The 14,763-nt window shown below is 43.8% G+C and overlaps 1 protein-coding gene and 1 pseudogene across 1 annotated transcript in view; one reads left to right on the top strand and one right to left on the bottom strand.

Moving 5' to 3' along the window:
• The window catches only part of DERL1 (derlin 1), a 58,176-nt gene that overhangs the window by 22,269 nt on the left and 21,144 nt on the right, over positions 1-14,763 (bottom strand). Inside the window, exons 4-6 of the mRNA XM_085847648.1 lie at positions 12,933-12,959; positions 12,466-12,561; positions 12,294-12,346 (exon numbers count right to left, since the gene is read on the bottom strand). Coding sequence (XP_085703774.1) covers positions 12,294-12,346; positions 12,466-12,561; positions 12,933-12,959 — 176 coding nt within the window. The remainder of the gene's footprint in view (positions 1-12,293; positions 12,347-12,465; positions 12,562-12,932; positions 12,960-14,763) is intronic.
• On the top strand, positions 822-8,918 carry LOC147017762 (uncharacterized; annotated as a pseudogene).

A 14,763-nucleotide genomic window follows, 5' to 3' on the forward strand; every position in this document is an offset into this window, starting at 1 on the left:
ATAAACAGAGACCATGGGCTGATATCAGCTAATATTATTTTTTTACACAAAAAACCTGCATGTTGGGTCAAATTGACCCCAGGTATGCCGTTGAGGGTTAAGTCGGTGGAGTGAATTGGCACTGAAGTTGGAAAAAGGTCGAATTGAAAAGTCTTTTGAAGAAGAAGAGTCGTGAATTTTGATACAATACCGAGAACCACACGTGTGAAAGAGGAAGTTGGAACATTTTCAGAGATAGTATATATTTTTATTTTTTTCATAAAGATTGTGTAAGATTAGGAAAAGGAAAGGTTGAAGAGAATCGTGAAAGTGTGTGGTGAATTTGGATCGGCAAACGCAGAATGAAGCTGGCAGATTGACGAAAGTAACAGGAAGAAGATGGGGGTCGAGAAACACGTGGCTACCGGAGGTGTAAGGTTAGACGTGAACGTTTTCAAGAAAACTTTTTTTTTTGATTGATTGATTTTTGAAGATTAGGTAAAGGAAAGATTGAATAAAAAAAAAATCGTGAAGGTATATGGTGAATGTGGGTTGGCTAAAATAGAGGGAAGATGAAGAGTCAGCAGAAGAAGGAGGAAGAAGAGTTGGTACAGGAAGTCATGTAGTTTCGTGGGGAAGAAGGAAAGGAGTTTTTTTCGTTGTTGATTTTTTTTATATGTCAAGACAAGAAACATAGGGTAAAGCAGGGAGGGATAGAAGGCGGGTGGTGGGAAAAGTGGAGAAAATGAGAACTGATGGTGATCGGTCAAAAGGGAGAAAGTACAAATAAGCACAATTGTACACATGGACGGGAAGATGGGTAGGCCTCAGAGAAACCCGACATGACACAATCGACGAAAACTCACCAAATAACACAAATTTTGAAACACCGAACTAGGGACACAGAAAATATGGAGGTAACAAAATAGTCAAAACGCAACAAACAATGACCAGAAATTTATCTTTGAGAAAGTCGGCTCGGCAGAGACCCTTGAGAGAACCGACCGTCACCACAAAAACCGGAACCTGAAGTCAAATATTGGATGTCGTCGTCGTCATCGTCTTATCAGGGAGTCGGGCTGAGCTGCACTGTCGTCGCTGTCATCTAGTCTTGGGTCCGAGTCCTGTCAGGATAGTCATAGTCTTGATGATTCACTTGCTGCTGAAGGAGTTGTCTCCAACTCCTGCCATCAACTTGCCCTGCCACATCTGCTGTCATATCCCTGCAATTTGCAACAGGCAGCGCTGTGCAAGACCAGCTGCTGTGCACCAGAGAGGAGAACAAAAAGCCGTTTAACCTTTCGCAAGCCGTGGGCTATTGTCGATATCAAAGAGGCTACGCCGGCTTCTCAGAGCTGTCGCGGAGGTTTGAAGAGGTCCGACCCATTCATTGTACATCTCTCTATATATATATATATATATATATATATATATATATATATATATATATATATATATATATATATATATATATACATATACATATACATATATATATATATATTGTTGCGGATTCGCGCCCGCCGGCGTGCTGACGGCCACGTAACTCGAATCGCGGCACGTCGCCCACCGGACGGACAATCCAGTCGTGACCCTCTCGGACTAACGCCGGGAACCAGTCACGGGTGGACCTTTCGGTCTCACCGCGATCGAGCCAATCGGCCCCCGCGTGGGATAGGGTTGCTCGCCAAATTCGACCTACCTAAGTACCCACACGGAGGGTAGACCGGGCGATCGCACCTCGCCGCAGGTCGACTTCGGACATGGGCCACTTAAGCGACCCGTTCCGTACTATCGGGATAACCGAGCGGTGTTATTCGTCGGCCTCGATGGTTCGATTAATTATCGGGCGTCTTAGCCCACGACCAACCCTTTACGTGAAGCAAGATGGGGATTCAATGAAAGAAATGACGAAGCGAAGCGGGAAAACAGTTCAACAATAAGCACATTTATTTCGCGATGAACGGAAAGCACACATATACAATTCCACCAAAAGCACATGTAAAAGAAGAAGACAAAAAGCAAATGCAACAATGCAGATCTATCCGACTACCGGGCACTCGGCAACACTTATACAATTTTACTTCACAGACGGCGCCGACAACACACATTCCCAAAGCAAAAGAAAAGAGAACCACCCTCCAGGATGAGGGGGTAGGCGGGCCTGGGGCTGAGACCATGTCGGGCCTACCCGTCTGATGATGAGACGCGAAGTGGCGGTGGTGCCTCAACTCCGCGGGCCTCACGGACAGTGTCTGGTAGGGGGTGGGAAGGGGGCCCCCTTTTGTCGCACTATCTCAGCGCGGGGGGAAACAGGAGGGGGTTGCTGATGCTCGGGGAAAGGAGGATTTCACAAAATCTCGGGTCCCGCGACGAGCGTCTCCACCACGACCTCGGTCGCGCCGCCGGCCTCTCCCTCCGCAGTTCCCCGAATCCGACGCGAGCACCCCCTCAACCGCCTTCGCCGCCGCCGCCTCTCCACAGCTTCGTCCGATCGCCCTCTCCGTCTCCTCTCTTGACTCGTCCCAACTCTTCACTGGCTCCGCGAACTCCCAACTGCGAACTGCCCTCTTCTGACGAAGGCAGTCGTTTTTATAAGCCCCGTGGCTTCGCTCTTTTACCCTTGACCCTCTGCCTCCGACCCTTCACCTCTCTTGCTGGCTCCCCATTGGCCCGAGGAAAAGTGGGCGTGAATGCTTTTTGATCCATGAATTTGCATATAGCGACCGCCCTCCAACGCCCTGGAGGCGGGGCCAAATCGCCCCTCGCTTACCGAATGGACGGAACAAAAGTGGGCGTGAGTCGTTTTTGATCCGTTTTTCTGCGGAAAGTCCGTGATGTTTTTGAACACGCTGCTCGGTGCGCGCCCCGCACTAGTCCAGCATCGGTGCCCACGAGTGGCGCGAGATGACGGTGATGCGATGGTGGCGAGTTGTGACGGTAAAGGTCGTGGCGGTTGTGGTGAAGCGGCGTTGTGGTTGGTGGTTGTTGTTGTGATGGCCGCGTTGTGGTTGGTGGTTGTTGTGTGATGGCTGTTGAGACGTGGTTGGTGGTGGTAATAATGGCGGCTGGTCCAAAATAAAGATAGTAAAAGAAAAACGGCTATCCTGAAGAGTCGCAGCCCTCATGAATGACATTTATTCCCTCTAGACAACGGGTTTGGGCCGAACTACACATATACTTACCGAGATATCTCACCTAAGGGACCTGAATGGTGGTTTGCGAATTTGGTCAACCACAACAATATATATATATATATATATATATATATATATATATATATATATATATATATATATATATATATATGTTGTTGTTTGTCTTTCAGCTGCTCCCGTTAAGGGTCGCCACAGCGGATCATCCGTTATGATCCACATACTGATTTGGCACAGGTTTTATGCCGGATGCCCTTCCTGACGCAACCCCAGTCGCCTCTTACGACACAGGGATAATATATATCATAAAAACACTTTTTTAAATGTAATAGGATGTCAGGATGTTCCTCCAAAAAGTATGTAAACAAGGTAGGAATGGTCACAAGAAATGACCATGTGAAACCATCCCTAGATCTTTATTTGAACAATGGTTATGGAAAAGGCAGTGTGTGTGTGTGTGTGTGTGTGTGTGTGTGTGTGTGTGTGTGTGTGTGTGTGTGTGTGTGTGTGTGTGTGTGTGTGTGTGTGTGTGTGTGTGTGTGTGTGTGTGTGTGTGTGTGTGTGTGTGTGTGTGTGTGTGTGTGTGTGTGTGAGAGATCTCCATAATTTGGGTTTCAGAAGGTGGAACAAGAGTCCTCCTAAGACGAGAAGTGTCGATCTTTGTTCTGTTGAAGAATCATGATTCATCGGGCTAAGTTGTGAAGTTTTATTGTTCTCAGAATTTTGTTCCAAGGGCTCTTTTTCAGGATTGTCACGAAGCCTTGGACAGCCTCCAACTGTGGTGCGTTTGTGGTAATGTTCCCAGAGCTATGTTGTAACCACGAATAGCCAAGAATGGTAAATCGTACTATCGAAAATTTACCATAAACAGTCAAAACCACGAGTGGTAATCCCTCGAATAACCAAGGGCTGTGAATGGTAAATCATACTACAGAAAATTTACCGTGAATAGTCAAAACCGCGAGTGGTAATCCCTCGAAGAGGGAGGGTTTACTCTCTGTTCACTTTTTACATTTCGCTCTAATGAAGGGTAATGCTCAAAGATTTTAACGACAAGTCATATATTTCCCATAGCGGTAAACACACTTTTCAAGTTTTTGTTAATAAAATCTGTTCTTTTTCTTGTCCTTCATATTGATCAACAAAGACTGACACAAGCCTTCATGGAGAGGAATAAACAAAAAGGTGTGAAACTCCATTTTCTTTATCAACGTTACCCCTTTTAAACATGAAACGGCTTCACTGATGAGACATTATTGTTAAGAGAATATTAGAGGGATGGCTAAATTGTTATATTTCACCATTCTTTGTTAAAACTCAGCATTTGGTCTTGAACAAGTCGTATTGGGGGTACTCTTCAAGATCCAGGTGGATGCTGGACGTAAGTCTGCCAAAATAAGGAATTGTAGCACATTTATGACCAAATATGGTACAAAAAAAAACAACATTTTTTGCAATTTTGAATGAGTCACATGTATACTTTCATGTGACATCAAATTGAACAAGACATACTGTTCAAGTCTTACTTTGGTATCAATGTCTGGTTCATAATCAATATTTTTAAATGAAATAGTAAGAAATTAGAGAACGAGTCATCTTCGTTTTTCTCACAACCATTTTTGATTACAGGATTGTGTAATTAAAGCTATTTAAGTATTGATTTCTCTCAGCAGAATGATTTGTGTTCCACACATGTATCACGGATGTTCACAGCTAAATATTACTCCCTTTTCATGAACTTCCGATGTTTATCGATTGCAGCATTACATGCAATAATAGCTCACTGTCATGAAGTGATAAAAGTGTCCGAAATCTATAGTATTGCTTTTATTCCATTATTCTAATGTTAATCAGAACTGGAGGATATTAAAAAGCAAAGTTTAGATGATCCAAATTTCAAACCGTGGACCACTTATCAACAGATGGTCGAGACCATGCTCAGTTTCGTCTGAGCAAATTGAGATGACAACTGGAAGCTTCATCGACATGCCTTGGCTTATCCTCTATGACCACACAAACGATGCAAAATGGGCGTGAATGTACTGCGCAGAAACGGAGAACTTGCAAACAAATGCAACAAGGTTCACGAGGAGGAACTCTTTAATGAAAACAAGTTCTCAGAAATTTAACCAGGTGCCCACAGACCGAGCGACTGAGTGTAAACATCATGTGCAAGCTTTCAAATGGAATCATTGGCATCACCAGAAGTGATCCAGCTCGTGACAAATTCTGTGCAACGTGGTGTGAAGGAGCAGCAATTTCAGGTGATATGCCTCAGTTGTTTAGACTTGAAGAGGAGCATATTTTGACGCAGACAAATGATGTACAATCTAAGCTCTCTCAGGATGGAAATGCAGTGAAGAAATTGCTTTCACAATTTGAACGATTCAATGTGTTTCAGGTCAAAGTGCTTCCAGATCATGAAGACTGTGATGATGAAGAGGTCTCGGAGAATGATCCGACGCTGATTGTTGTGTTTACCGGTGATGTAGCAACTGAAGAGATAGCCATGGATATGGGCAGTGCAAAGGAGAAAGAGGAGACCTGGGTGAAATACTTCGTGGAGAAGAGGCTGATTTGCACCATTCTTTCTTGCTTGGCCACAAAACTATTCAATGACATTTACATCATTATGTGTGACTGAAGTATGTTGTGGAGCAAATGAGGTCAGGCCAATAAAGGCAGACAACAAACTGATGCAACAACTTTTCAGTGCCTCAATGTCTGACTGAAACATTCAACTGCAAGGTATTCTCAAGCAGGAGTTATCACCATCACCACTGGCAATGGCAAAAACCGATGGAACTAGAAGGGTACTCGGTAGAGCGCATACCTCCGCCACGTAATGCCTGATCCATGAGAACATATCGGGCCCAATACATTTTTGAAATATCATGCTATACAGTACGATATCGTTTTTGGCCCTATCTCTCAATGGTGAATAAACACTTAGAAATTAAATAATTCTCGTATCCAGATCCGGATCCGGATCCGGATCCGGATCTTCACTAAAGTTGAATCAATTCTTCCTATCACATACCCAATGTGTCCAGCAAGTTTCATCTGAATCCGTCCACATTTTGAGATATCATGCTATATATCAGTTTAGCCCTATCTCTCAATGGTGAAGAATCACTTTAAAAATTCTAGTAGTCAGATCTGGATCCAGATCCGGATCTTCACCAAAATCTAATCAGATTGTTCATATCACACACCGAACATGTCCACAAAATTTCATCCAGATCCATCAACAACTTTTTGCGATATCCTGTACACAAACAAACAGAAAGGGGTGAAAATATAACCTCCTCCACCTTCGGTGGTGGAGGTAACCATGAGATACCAATAAGAGTGATATGCCAATCATCTTGACCACCGATGGAGGGATCCACATTTCAGAGAACACGTCTGTATCAACAGCAAACCAAAGAAAATGCATCTTAATTGATGGCCGTACTCTCATCAAGAAACGAGGAAAAGAAAAAAAAAAGTTTCATCCAGGATGCTGAATAATTCATCCAGGCTTTGGAAAAACTACCCTTCAGGAAGTGTTAGTTTGACATGACAACAAAACGAGTCGATGTGTTATTTGACAGGTATTTCGAACATTTGACAAGTTTTCTGTCTCACCTGGCCGTGCCTGGATGGGTTTGAAGGGTAGTGGAGCAGCGGGTGAAACCCGAATCCTATCCAGGTTCCTCCTGATGACTCCATCTTTGCTCTTTACTTCTTCGGATTCCTTCTTGGTTTTCCGTTTGACAATTTTCTCGCCTCACTTTGGAGCAAACAAAGCTGACCTTGCACAATTTCTGTCACATAAAGTTCTCGCATGCAGAAAAGACCTAAGACCTTACCAGGAGCTGGTCATCTCAGATGAGGCCCTCTCCACAAAGACAGGAGCAGTTCCATATCTGACATGCAATCAAGAAAAGGCCACCACCAGACGCATCCCACATTGCAATGATGCTACTGAAGGAGGAAGCATACGAGTAGTTGTTGTTTGTCAGGATACAGACGTCTTGTTGCTTCTGTTGCACTTTTTTGGCAATAGCACAAATGCAGAAATCTCCATGACAAGTGGTCTCCACCAACAAAGCAAGGTGCGTGATGTATGTACAATAGCACAAGGCCTACCAGTTACGGTATTGCACAACATCTTGGAGTTCCATGCTCTTACTGGTAGTGATACCACTTCATCGTTTGCTGGGCAGGGTTAATTATTCATGCAACACCCACAATTAATGTCCTACAATGGGCGCATTGCAATTACATACTAAAAGAGCAAACGTTCAAGTTTCCATGTGGTCACAAGCACTGCACACAGACCACTCAAGGAACGTGCCATTGGAAACGGGGCAGGAAGAAAAATGGCAACACACTGTTACGTGGAAAAGGGGAGGGGGATATTCATCGCTCGACTGTGGTAAGTGTAGTATGGTCCGTGTGTTTCGAGTAGGTTAGAGTGCCGTGTAACAGTGACCAGTTAGAGGAAGTCGTTGGTTACATGTGACGCTCAGGAGGCAGTGTTTGTAATTTATCGACAGGTTAGACGTGAATTTTGGCGGCGTAACACCTCTTGCTTGTCGGGGCTTGGTGAAGATTTCTCATGAGAGAGGCACGCACGCGCACGCGCGCGCACACTTGAGCCGTCAATGCTACAGTTCGTTAAATAGTGTGGAAGAGGCTCCCAGCAATTCCAGTCATGTGTTGAGCTAATTACATGCGGCTGTAAAACCAAGTGCAGGTCTGCAGATTGTAAATGTGCGAAACTGAAACCAAGGTGTATCTCTGTTTGTGAATGCAATGCTGAAGATTGCTGCAATCCTGTAGGAAAACCAAGTGAAGACACAATTGACTGATGGGATGAACGTGTACAGCAAGGATACAGATTGTACATCTTTAAATAGTCTGATATACTGGATATCCACATAAAACAAAACGATTTTGAAGCCATCAAACTTTTTTATGTATAAATTTGAGAATGTTGAAAGTTGGACAGTTACCACACCATATATCGAAGTTTCTGAGCTTAAAGTTTATTTTGTGTTTCACATTGAATTCTGATGACCCCATAAGAAAATGTGAAATGTGCCTTATGGACGGCCAAATTGAAGTCACCTGCCCTGGTACGACGATGATTCCGTACAACGTTTGCCAAGGATCCACCGACCCCAAGAGACCTGTATGTACGGATAAAGAAATTTGAGGAGACCGTCAGTGTTCTAAAACGGCACGGTGGAGGAAAACCCAGAACATCAGAGGAAGATATTGAACACATATGTGCTGCCTTCCACAGAAGCCCAAGGAAGTCCATCCGTCGTACCAGGAACGAACTGCAAATTCCACCTTCAACTGTGTATAAAAGTGTGCACATGGCTGGAGCTCTATCCACACAAGTTTCAACTGATTTGGCAGCTAAGAGTGGACGATTATAATCAAAAAGGAGAAATTATACTATCCATGTGTTTCACATCTGGACAACAACCCTGAGTACCTGAACCGGGTCATGTTCTCCGATGAAGCAACATTTCACACCTGTGGGTGCCTTAATAAACACAATTTCCACATCTGGGGAGCGGAGAATCCACATGGAATTGATGAGGTCAAAAGACAGTCCAAAAAGTTAACGTTTGGTGCGGTCTTATGCGTCACAGGATTGTCGGCCCATTTTTCTTTGTGGAAAAATCTGTGACAGGCCATGTGTACTGAGATATGCTTCAGCTGTTTGTGGCACCGTAGGTAGAGGACTACTAACTGAACTTCATATTCCAGCAGGATTGGCTCCCCACCCTCCGTACACCCCACCACCACCCCCTCCCCGACTACGCCCCACCCCTCCCCACTAATACAGTGATGTCCACTCCTTCCTTGATGCCTGGGTGCCAGATCGCTGGTTGGGTAGAGACAGACCCATTTCCTGGCCACCGAGATTGCTTGACCTTACCCCGCTCGATCTCGATTGTTTTTTTGGTGGGTTTATGTGAAGTGCAAAAGTGTGCAACACAAAGGTGCAGAACATGGTTCAGCTGAAATATTGCATCACAGCGGCAGTGGCCTCCGTAACCCCAGATATATTCGAAAATGTGTGGAGGGAAAACGAGTACCGTTGCGACAGTCTGTGCTACAAACGGTGCACATGTTGAATGTTTACTCGAACGTACCTGAATGATACGTACCCATGTACCAAATGAAGCTCAAGCACACCGACTCTGAGCTGTGTGAATATTACCGTTTGCCTTGTTCAATAAAAATGTATAAGCCTTCAAAGTTGTTTAATTGAAATATGGACACCCTGTATATGTACAGAAAGGTAACTTTGACAATGACCATAACATTTCACTTTTAGATTGAAAATGATTGATCATGAGAAAAAGGATTATTTGTTTTGGAAACTGACAATTTGGAGTAGAGATACAAATTTATAAGCCTGTCATTCAGACCAAAATAATTATTGTTTGTTGTTCCATGTGGTTTTACATGAAAGTCTACAAGTTACCTTTTCAAAATCATCAATTAAATAATTTTACCTCATATGACCAAAAGGTGATAAAATTCCTTCTTCGGGATAATTGATCTCCTATTTGAGGGTTCTATCCTTCATGGTTACACATGTACATTTCATGAATTTCATTCATTGTGTTTCACACTGTTTCTGTTCACACATCATTTGTTATGACTTTTAATTGAAAATTGTTGGTTTTGAGAAAAACGATAATTTGTTTTGTAATTTCTTACTATTTGTATGAAAAAAAAAAATGAATTGTATTCCAGCGTTTTAATGTAAGAGTTATCTTGTGCAATTTGATTCCATATGACAGTACACCTGTTACTCATTCAAAATCAGATAATGTATTTTAAACATATTTGGTTTTATATATATATATATATATATATATATATATATATATATATATATATATATATATATATATATATATATATATATATATATATATATATATATATATATATATATATATATATATATATATATATATATACATACACACATGTTGTTGCGGTTCTCGGAACCGCATGCACACAACAGATAGGTGTCCCAAGACAGTTATTCCATTATTGTACGTGTAGATAGTTCCCTTCCTTTTGTTTAGTGGGACAACGGGGAGTGCGTTGCGATGATTTAATAGTTAGGGTTGCTAAATCATTTTCTTTTCATCCCCACTTTTTCTTTTTCTTTCCTGGGATAAATCAGTCACGTGCGCTTTCGCAGTAAGGTGGGCAAACTGCCGCGCCGCCGTGAAGGATCCGCTGTATCCGGAGTCTCGTTCCTGGCGAGCCCGAAACCCAACACGTGCTTGCCTCTCGTCTCGTTTACCACAGTGAGTTACACGGCCAGCACGACGCCCACGTTGCACGAAACACGTGCTTGTCCCTCGTCTCGTCTACCACAGCGTATAGCACGACGATCCACGGTACGATCTGCCCTGCTTGCCCCCTCGTCTTGTTTACCACAGCGTACCGTCCTTCACCTGACATGACGTGCGATCTACGATGACCCGAAATCTTAGAGGGAACACCCCCGGGATCTGCAAGCGGCTCCGATGAAGGATACGTGGTCGGTCCGGGAGGTCCTCCGGAAGACAAGGGGTCCAGTCCTGATGAAGATTTACTTGTGATTTGTGTGCCGATTTCGGTGTGGGCGATTCATGTCATGTCATGGGGTCGGAGCAAGGTGTGTTCACTGTCTGGGGTGGCCTTGCCAGAAATGAAGTGAGGCGGTTTCCGGCCCAAGCTGGTAGGCCACGTGAGGGGTCGGGGCCAATCGAAGCGCCCGATTCGGGCGATGACGTTGAATTTGGCATGGCCCCCTCCCCCTGAGCTTCGGCCCTATAAAAGACGGAGAAGTTCCTCCATCTGAGTGGGTGTGTGTGTTCACGCTGTGTCTCCTGCTTCTCGACTCCGCCTTCTCATCTCCACCCATGCCTCGCCTCGTCGACTCCGCCTCCTAGTCTCCGCCCATGCCTCGCCTACCGCCTGCCCGGTCCCGCCCACAACTCCACCCTCGCACTCTGGACTCCGCCCTTCTCTACTCAAGCTCCTCCTTCAGAACACAGGCTCCACACGTGTGGCTTGGGCCAGAGACAATGCAACTACTGTCGGGTACCGCACCTCGGAGCATCCCCTCCACCAAAACGCCCAGGTACCGAGAGCATAACCTCAGCCCCCTCCCTCCCTGGCTGCAAAAGTCCCTTCTCATTGGAGTTTCTTTTTCTGTGTGAATCTGAGTGTGCTGGCACCTATCTGTTAAGTAAGTCTTTAGAAGATCATTATTGTTGTTACTGTTATTAATCTCGTGTCAAGTCTGCACTGTGTCTGCTTTCATAAGTTTCTTGTATTATTGTCGCACTCCACACCTCTCTCTCCTCTTTCACTGTGTTACATTCCCAATAAAACTTTGTCATACCACATACTTTTCCTCGCTTGCTTGTAAATAAATAATTATCATTAGGAATGTTCCCAGCTCGCCATTGTCTTTTCTCTCATTGGTCCAGCATGGTTTGAATCTAAGTTTAGCCGGGTCTTTATTCCCAACGATCTGTTCCTTCTAGCCGGTACGTCTTTGGCAGTGTCGCTCGGCTGCATCCGATCCGGAGAAGTGATCCGATCCGGTTCGGACAAGGCGTACCGAGGGCGTGGTTCCCAGGTAATCAAACCACGTGGTTAATTTGGTAACCCGATTCCATAGACGGGAAGACCCGAGGTCACGCGGTTGAGTTATTGGCGTCCACGTCGGTTAAGCGAACTGCCGCATCATGGAATTATCCATGAGCGACGGCCTACAATTCCGGGGAGTCTGGTGGGAATCGACGTAGCTTCCCCCACTGAGTGGTTTTCTCACCAGACTCCGCAACAATATATATATATATATATATATATATATATATATATATATATATATATATATATATATATATATATATATATATATATATATATATATATATATATAGTCTTATTGAGGCATGTTTGCATCCGGCATCCACCTGGATCTTGAAGAGTTGGAGTACGAGTTTAAAACCAAACGATGAGTTTTAACAAACAGTGCCGGCGCCTCTGAATTTAAGAATAATTTTGGAGAATGGCCATCCTATTGAATGGAATGAGAAAAGTCAATGTAATGAACATATTTGAACTTACGAACCACGCAGGATGAAGTTGAAGCCGGTAATGACCCATGGAAGGTAACAGGCCTGTAAAAAACATTAAAAAAAGAAGCTTTTGTACCATTTTCAAAACTCGAAATATATATATTTTTTAAACATCAGAAATACGAATCAATTTGCAATCAAGCAGATGTTAACAAGCTCACCTTAAACGTTGTCCCAAACCAGAAGGTGACAATCTGGTCTCGGTTGACTTGTGCCCACAGGTACATCACCGAGATGATTAGAGGCATCATAAGAAGCTGCGGGAAACAAAAGATTCAACAGGTAGGTGCCATTTCAGTGCTGCAAAGGAAATGTTCAAAATGCTTTGGGATAAGTTTCTGATAGCAAATCACCAGCGACATAAAATTGACAAAAAAACATAATAAAACAGGAAAAGAAAACTGCAAGAACAAGGCACTGGAAGAAAGATTTTCATGTTAAGGTAATAATGATTTCAATGTTGAGCTCAGTACAGCCTGCCAAACAAGGCATTTTCTCGTGTTGGAGAGCAAAATTCCATCGTTATCCCCACACTTTGAAACTCTTGAATGTTGAAGCAGAACATTATTAACAGTTTGAAAGCAAGGTCATCGTCATCCCTTTGCAATCAAAGGTTTGTATCACTCACCGACATGTCCATCAACACCCCCACAATCTGCAAGCTGTTAAGGAACAATTTGATCCTCATTGGAAACAGAAAATGTCAAAATGAAAACCTCAGGAGAAAAAAACAAGGATAAAAGTTTCCAATCTCCATAAATAAATCCACACAGCACAATTGTCAAGCGAGGATGAAAACGATGTCAGATCTCACAGTCTGCATGTTGCAGTCACATGATGCATCTCCATCTTAGGAGGCTCAACACCTGACACACGATACCTGCACAGTTTGGCGGTCAAAACCGTCACACCTGAGCACTGCCTGCCAGTTGGTAGAGGCTGCAGTTTTAAATATTCCTATATTTGTTCGCATGTGTCAGCAGCCGAAGACGATTCACATTCGTGTGTTGGGCATATCTATCCACTATCCACTATCGTTGGGCATAGGTTGTGAACGCCGACAACAAGCTCAGCATTCGTTGGTATAAGTTATCTATATATGATTGAAACGTTCAGTGTACGTTACTAATACGTTATGCACACGTCCAACACGTTATTATACGCCCAACACTTTAAAAAACCATCAATAGTTCAGCGTACGCCAGCGTTTTACATACATTTTGATACCTTGCCATACGCTGGCTAAAACGTCAAGGTGTGACAGGGCCTTTAACTATGGAACAGGAACAGTGAAACGTATGACGTCAAGACGTAACAGGAAGTAAGTGCAGTATGTTTTAACTTTTAACCCTCAGCAACTGAGCACCCGGACAAGCAATCGAGTTTTTCTTTGCCCTCGTGGCTGCTTTTAAAGCAAATGCCAGTTGGTTATTATTTATATGAATCAGGTGTGCTTTAGAAATGCTGTGCAGAGTCAGTGATCTGCAATAACGGGATGATCATACCGGTACGGCGATGGTGATGGATTGTGACCTGTGTCGATCAACAAGACTGATTTCGCTTTAACACAAAATAATTTTGAATACAAGTTGAAGTTGGAAGTAATACAAGTTGAAGTCAGTCCACACCGCCATGTCTATCTAACTATCAAGGGTTCAGTCCACACCGCCATGTCTATCTAACTCTCAAGGGTTCAATCCACACCGCCATGTCTATCTAACTCTCAAGGCTTCACTCCACACCACCATGTCTATCTAACTCTCAAGGCTTCACTCCACACCACCATGTCTATCTAACTCTCAAGGGTTCAATCCACACCGCCATGTCTATCTAACTCTCAAGGGTTCAATCCACACCGCCATGTCTATCTAACTCTCAAGGCTTCACTCCACACCACCATGTCTATCTAACTATCAAGGCTTCACTCCACACCGCCATGTCTATCGAACTCTCAAGGCTTCACTCCACACCGCCATGTCTATCTAACTCTCAAGGGTTCAATCCACACCGCCATGTCTATCTAACTCTCAAGGGTTCAATCCACACCACCATGTCTATCTAACTCTCAAGGGTTCAATCCACACCGCCATGTCTATCTAACTCTCAAGGGTTCAGTCCACACCGCCATGTCTATCTAACTATCAAGGGTTCAGTCCACACCGCCATGTCTATCTAACTCTCAAGGGTTCAATCCACACCGCAATGTCTATCTAACTCTCAAGGGTTCAATCCACACCGCCATGTCTATCTAACTCTCAAGGCTTCACTCCACACCGCCATGTCTATCTTACTCTCAAGGGTTCAGTCCACATCGCCATGTCTATATAACTCTCAAGGATTCAGTCCACATCGCCATGTTTATCTAACTATCAAGGCTTCACTCCACACCGCCATGTCTATCTAACTCTCAAGGCTTCACTCCACACCGCCATGTCTATCTAACTCTCAAGGGTTCAGTC

This window comes from Eptatretus burgeri, chromosome 11 (assembly GCF_056783735.1).
Source record: "Eptatretus burgeri isolate ZD-2024b chromosome 11, Ebu_testis_v1, whole genome shotgun sequence".
Lineage (NCBI taxonomy): Eukaryota > Metazoa > Chordata > Myxini > Myxiniformes > Myxinidae > Eptatretus > Eptatretus burgeri.